Here is a 7,500-nt window from a genome sequence, read left to right as displayed (position 1 = left end):
GAAGCTGAAGAGAGTCGCGAAGGGGAGAGTCGATCGGAGAGTCCAATGAGGAGAGCCCAAAGAGGAGTCCAGGGGCGGAGAGGCGGCAGCGGCGAAGGCAGACGAGGGGGTGCTCGCGACGGTGCCGGGAGCTGCACGCCCGAGGAAGGCCGGCAGCGCGACCTGGCCGAGGTGGAGACGCACACCAGGGATAATAAAGATCCTCTATACCCCGAGCATCAGCAACCCCCTCCTGTTTCCCCCCGCGCTGAGATAGTGCGACCAAGGGGGCCCCCTTTCCCACCCCCTGCCAGGCACTGTCCGCGAGGCCCGCGGAGTGAGGCGCCATCGCCGCTCCGCGTCTCATCACCAGACGGGTAGGCGCGACCCGGTCTCGGCCTCAGGCCCGCCTCATCCTTGAGGGTGTTTCTTTTCCTTGGTTTTGGGTATGTGTTGTCGGCGCCGTCTGTGAAGTAGAATTGTATAAGTGTTGCCGTGTGCTCGGTAGTCGGTATTAGCTCTGCACTGTGTTTTCACTTTTATATTTGCTTTTTGTGTAAATGGAATTGTGTTTTCTTTTTTTTGTGTGCTTTTGGTGGAATTGTATTTGTGTGCTTCCCGTGTGCCGCGAATAAATGTGCTTTATTGTTGAACTGTTCACCCGCTTCGCTTCGTATTTTCCCCCATTGAACCCTCATCTTGCTTCACGTAAAGGGTTGGTAGTGGGCTGAATACGCCCGATAATTAATCGAACCGTCGAGGTCGACGATAACACCGCTCGGTTATTCTGATAGTACGGAACGGGTCGCTTAAGTGGCCCGTGTCCGAAGTCGACCTGCGGCGAGGTGCGATCGCCCGGTCTACCCTCCGCGTGGATACTTAGGTAGGTCGAATTTGGCGAGCAACCCTATCCCACGCGGGGGCTGATTGGCTCGATCGCGGTGAGACCGAAAGGTCCACCCGTGACTGGTTCCCGGCGTTAGTCCGAGAGGGTCACGACTGGATTGTCCGTCCGGTGGGCGACGTGCCGCGATTCGAGTTACGTGGCCGTCCGCACGCCGGCGGGCGCGGAATCCGCAACAATATATACACATACATACATACATATACACATATATATATATAAATATATATATATATATATATATATATATATATATATATATATATATATATATATATATATATATATATATATATATATACACACATACATACATATACACAGTGTGTGTATATATATATATATATATATATATATATATATATATATATATATATATATATATATATATATATATATATATATATATATATATATATATATATATATATTGGAGGGGAAGTATGTTGTATGTACTTTTCATCTGCTCCTCCGAGAGTATTTTACCAAGGAAGTTGAAAGTTTCAGGGATTACTCGGGACACCCTGAAGGCGTGTTTTCTGAAGTTTTGTTTGATTCCATCGTGTTTTGAAATATTATTTTTTCACCCATCTTGGCATTTCCTTCCTTTGGGTGGAGGAGGGGTGCAATTGGAATTATCCGAGCTACATTACCAATAACTACGATGCATTATATATGCACATAATTAGTCCGCACATTTTGCTTCGTGTACATTTACCGTTATTTTTTTTTCCGGGAGCGATGAAGGCAGCGGTCTGTTGCCTGTACAATGCCCAAATAAAGGGATGTGTCAGAAGAACGTGTTTCATGCTTGGAACAATATCGCCTGTTGGGAAGGTACTCTGCTTATATTTAATGGATCTATGGCGTATGTGGGGATGTATGTATGCATGCATGTATATATGTATGTATGTATGTATGTGATGGAAAAGCACCCTCTGTTGGTGTGTGTGCTAAAATTTCTGGTGCGTGCACCTTGCATTGAATACAGAACCCTATGGTGGTGTGTGTGCTTACGTGTAGTCTACCAGAATAAAGAAAGTGTCCCACCAAAGTTGGCCTGACATTGAATTAATAATCATAAGGATAATAAAATGAACACCTTTGGCTGCTCCTGCAAAGAGCAGGTACTTCTAGTGTTGATAATACAACAGTCTGTCCCTTTGTCTGTCAAACTTGTCATCTGTCTTGATGATCGGCATGTCATCACAAAACTTTGTGGGCATAATTAACAAGGTCTTGCAATTATGATTACAGCAGGGAAATTTACTTCCAATACCTCCATTTATTCCGTTTGGCCATGTCAAAAGTAATCTTTCTCAAAGTGTTCACTGTGCCAGATGACGTCATGGCATTCCGGTGGGTAGTGCTTCAATTCCGATTGTTATAGTCATCTACATTTATTCTGTTCACCATGGGATTGATGTTGTTCTGTGACCCTCCCATATGTACATGCACTTCTCAGTACTTTTGCTCAGTAGACTGTCTGAAATTATCCACTCTTTTGTCTGATCATATAACGAGGCCAGAGGAGGTTTTTTTGGATGGTGGGCATGGTATCTTCCTCCACCACACTCAAAACTTGTGACTTATTCTTTTGAAATGATACATGTTCATCAATTGGAGAATTTGGTATTCAGGCTCTATCATGTTGTTTTTAAAGATAAAAGGTGAATGAAAGGCAGGCAATTTAGTCTGGATGATTTTGTGAAAAAAATTAAATTCCAAGCATGATTCTAGTGAAAGTTGTGCGTTTGTTAAGTCGTGAGTGTATAAAGCATATTGCCTTCAAACTTGGCAGGCTGTCATGAAGTCGACCATCTCTAATTAAACCGTTGGATTGGTGCTTCACAGGCAGTATAGGTACTTCCTGTAATTCTGCCAAATTGTGCACGAACCAAGCTCGCAGCCGTATGGTGGAAATGCCTGGTCGGGAGGTTCACACAGAGTATATTTATTCAATACCGAGGAGAGGATTTAATTTCTTGAAATGAATCACATACTTCTTACTTCGAGCACACTTTGGTGATCATGGCCCATCATGGAAAATTGTGCACAGCAGGTGACTGGTTCAAATTGTCCAGACAGTGGGGTGATTAGTGAACAACCCGGTGCCAGGTCATCCAGGGGTTATTCCCACAAAATGGAGTGAACGAGAGTCATGGAATGTAGCAGAGAGATGTAATGCTGTAGAGCCGTCTATTACCATTGAGAACATGGAAACCATACTTCCATCACCTGAACCAGTCACACCTTTAATGATTTAAAGAATAAGAGCAATATATATATATACTGTATACATATATATATATATATATATATATATTTTTTTTTCATTCATACAAGAGTAAAAGCTAACGTATATTTAAGATGTTGCAAAACAGAAAGCGATCTTGACCAATATATATTTGCAGATTGAACTATAACTGAACAACAACATGGATAAGCATCATCAGATCACATATTGTAAGTAATAGTGCTATATAAACTGCCAGGTATTACAAACATAAATCATTTTCATTGAGAAGAGCAGAGAGGAATTGTGTGACTGGCTTCAGCCAATCACAGTTTGATAATCCTTCAGCTCTTGAGGGATTGAACTGGAGCAATTTGTTTGACGCGTTTTGGATGCACTAAAATTTTTTTTTTTTTAAATGAAGGATTGGAAAGAGATAAGAGAAGAAGAAGGTGCATTTCGAGTTTCACTGCGCGTCAGGCCACGAGCCATAGCCATGCCCACAAATTGAAGGAAATTATTTTGTATTCGCCAAGGATGTATCATGGGTAAATACTCAGTTGATGTTGAGTCGCATGATTGAGCAAACATTCAATCTGTAAGTAAACTATGGCTTTCAAGGTAAACTGTGAGAGTAGTGCGAGGTTTAGATTTCAATTTTAACTTCGCTCTTTTATCGTTTGGAGGGCCAGGTGTCATGAGCACAACAATTTCTCATCTGACTAGGGGCATCATTGATGGGATGGGCCGTATATTGGGCGAATCTCAGGTTCACGCAAGACATGTGAACACCTGGGACCGTGAATTTGCTCTAAGTGTAAAAGCTGCTGTCTACACAGCAACCACTCTCCTGAGATAGTCACCAATGTAACCTCATGGTGTCTCAAGGAATACCCGAGAAGACCAAACCACTTTCCACCTGTAGTTTAGGCAGAAATATGCAATTTGCTCAGCGTGCAGGGGATAAGTCGCATACTCTTTCAAAGACACCGAGTGCTTCTTAATGTCCACAAACGAATACTAGCAGATGGGATACCCACCTTAATATCTGTCGAAGGGATGGCACACTTTGTTATGCAACACTGCCTGTCAAGTCCCAAATCTAACGAGACTAGACAGCTAAAAGGTAATTGTGCATTTATGTACCATCTTATTGGATTTGTGTCATCAATGCATTAACGAATGATGGAATGAATGACTGGCTGAGGAAGTGCAACAGAGTGAGCCGATATCTCACCAGAAGCTGGGGTGATGGGTGTGGCGACTAGCCCGTTCATATTAACTGCAGCCACTTGCTGCATTTGCGCAGCCGTGAGCGCAGCCATGGGGGTGAGGTAAGCTCCGTGAGCTGCGGCGGCCATTAGTGCAGCTTGCTGTTGCATTAGCTGGTGGATAAAAGAACAGAATATCACGTTGTGGAAGGATAATGCCAAAAGAGCTTAAGTGGTAAAGTTGGAAGCCGTGGATGAGATAAAGTGTGGGATGTTATGGGTGAGGTTTGCTGAACAAATGGCAACTTGTATTGTGGATATGTGTGACGTGAGGTCTCGTGCTCACAGCCTGAGTGTAAGCCCCATAGGCCCCAAATTGTATGGCCATTGGGTTGAACATTCCTAGTGGGCCAGCCATCTGCTGCATGCGTCTCAGCGTGCGCTCCTTGTCCGTGTCAGCAAACTTTACAACCAGGCTCGAAGATGCACCCTATGGTGGAAAGTTAGTTTGGGAAGGGATTGGAGGAGAAATGGGTGAGAGGTGTAAGGGCAGGAGGAAATGGAAAAAAGCAACATCAGATTATAGGAAAATGTCGGAATATCTATTTGTTACGTCAAGATGCTGTGCTCAGAGCTGTAAAAATTAAAGTAACGATACAGTAACTTAAGGTTCAAAAGAGAAATTTTTTGGGCGGAAAAAACCCAGCAAATAATGTCGGAGAAATACACTATAAGCCTCCTGGCAATACATATGGAATAATTATCATAATTATAACGCTTGCAATGTCTTTATGCTGGCCCTTTGAACCGGCAATGACAGAATGCTTCTGCAAAAGAGCGGAAAGGGAACTCGAGCTTGTCTCTTCAGTTCCAGCTAAATAACCACCCTCATGGCGTCCCTTGGCACGTCCCGAGAGCACAAGAGACCGCAACAACAAAAAAAGAAGAACGTAAACACAATTTCACAAGTACAGTCCCTCAAGTGAATGGCCTGGGAAAGGAACTCTCAAATAGTAGTTTGAGCAGAGAGACCAGTTTATTGCCATGTAACCACAGGAATAAAGTCTAAACAACAACAACAACAACAACAACAACAACAACAACAACAACCCTGTATGTGCTGGGCAGCTTTGTGTTGAAATGTATTCTGATCATTAATAACCCTATCATAACTACAAGTTGAGGATATGATCTGGTTATTTAATACTTACTTACACTGACCGTGCTAAACAGAACCCCTTTGGAGGAAAGTACCGTTAGTGGACATAATCGCACACACAGCGAAATTCTACGCTCGCTCGTACACTCCAAAGATGTACGTGCCCAAACAAACGCTAGTGTTGTATCAGCAGAATTGTCGACAAGCCGAGCAGATTAAAGATTTTTAGCGCCCAGGCAGCCATTTTGATAATGAATGGGCAACTCCCATTGATGCATCATAGTAAGACATGAAGGCCCAAGAAGGTTACTGCAAGCATATAAGAGGTTTTTTTTCTTTTGTTTCTCCTATTTATGCCTCTGCCTTAAAATATTTACAGTGGAGACCCAAAGAAAGCCCGAGCAATGCGGCCCTTTATCACACGGAATGCTTTAATATCCTTGCTTCACAATTTCCTGCTAAATAGCTGCTTGTTAGATTAGAGCATGCAGCTTTCTGGGCAGTGTGCAGATGGCCAATTTTGCCTTCGCCTCATCCATTGATCCCACGCACGCCGTAACGCCGTGACATTTAGGTGCAAATCAATCCCGCTCATTCTCCTTGTAATGGGTTTCCCGATGATCTGTTCTTGGGGCCGTGGGCTGGGGAAAGTGACGGAAGGGGTGTGGGGTGATTTTGTTTCACACGGCTGCAGATTTTTGCCACAATCATTGGATTTTTATGTTTTTTTTTAACCCTCATCTCATTACTGGGTGATATCCCCTGTCTGTGTGTGCAGAGAAATAATTTCAGATTTATTGACAATTCATCCGAGGTTAGATCAGCAGCTGAAGTTAGTTATTGGAGTGGTTATAGAATGCACTTCAAGCCTTTGTTACAGTGCATGGCCTATCTGTTCAATGAATCAAAGCCAATAGTTAATGTGTCAACAATTGTGGTGACGATCTATCTGAGACAGGTAGGAAAGCAAAATATAACAATACATTTGTGTGCTTACACACACACACACACACACACACACACACACACACACACACACACACACACACACACACACACACACACACACACACACACACACACACACGAAAACATGTTCTGAGTGTTTGTTCTAACCAGGGTACATGATACAGGGGCCCAACTGTATATCTAAACATGTAATACATAAAATATGCATGACAACAATTACAAAGGTACACCTTATGCAAACGGGAAATGCTTATAATTTCCTACCACTATACACAGTCCGTCCGTAAATGACAAAAACCGACACACTTATCGAATCATCCTGCCATAAAACCGAAAAACACCCATGAGAAATCATACCCATGACATGCTACTGTCTCTGGTCATGTGACCCTCCGTGAGCGAAAGCGAGGCTGCACCGGCCGATTTTCATTGACGGATATTTTGATTTATGGACATTTACAGACACTTTTGTGAATTTTTGCAAGGATCTTGGCTTTGAGTTATATCAATGTCAAAAATTTCAGATTTCTCAGCCAGTTAGAAAGTACTAAAGATTTATATGAGTGAGTGAGAGTGAATGGTTAGAAAGATAGATATGTATATATATGAGAAACTAGTGGGGGCATGCTTGCAAATTGCAAGCAGATACCAAGGTGCATCGTATGTGCAGACAGAATAAAATATAAACAATACATATTGGATGGTGGCAAATGGTTATATTCTGCAAGTAGCAAAATAGATCAAATAAATGAAGAACGAGTGATCAAAGGTGAGCTCTGCATTTCATAATTTCCAGGTAATGAAATTTTTAATGTAAAAAGGTCAAAAGTTCGAGAAAAAAAAAATTGATTGTTTATATTGTTAAAGTTTCTCGGCAACAACTAACAGGCAGAGATTATGATTTTAAGTCAAGGATAAACCTTAAGGGGTGTAACTGGAACTTATAAACGGAAGTCTAAACAAACAGTGATCATGTTCGTGTAGTTGTTCCCACGTTGCACGTCGTAACAACAGAGCCAATTTAAGCTATCGTGTTAAAAGT

At 42.4% G+C, this 7,500-nt stretch overlaps 1 protein-coding gene across 18 annotated transcripts in view; it reads right to left on the bottom strand.

The window, feature by feature from the left end:
• LOC147022305 (CUGBP Elav-like family member 4) overlaps nucleotides 1-7,500 on the bottom strand; it is a 552,060-nt gene that overhangs the window by 116,444 nt on the left and 428,116 nt on the right. For all 18 annotated transcript variants that reach the window (XM_085893037.1, XM_085893038.1, XM_085893040.1 and 15 more), the window contains 2 exons: nucleotides 4,677-4,820; nucleotides 4,357-4,504 (listed from right to left, as the gene is read on the bottom strand). In XM_085893037.1, coding sequence (XP_085749163.1) covers nucleotides 4,357-4,504; nucleotides 4,677-4,820 — 292 coding nt within the window. The remainder of the gene's footprint in view (nucleotides 1-4,356; nucleotides 4,505-4,676; nucleotides 4,821-7,500) is intronic.

Source organism: Eptatretus burgeri, chromosome 8 (assembly GCF_056783735.1).
Source record: "Eptatretus burgeri isolate ZD-2024b chromosome 8, Ebu_testis_v1, whole genome shotgun sequence".
NCBI lineage: Eukaryota > Metazoa > Chordata > Myxini > Myxiniformes > Myxinidae > Eptatretus > Eptatretus burgeri.
Note: the sequence above shows the minus strand (reverse complement) of the source record. Positions and strands in the feature narration are given on the sequence as shown.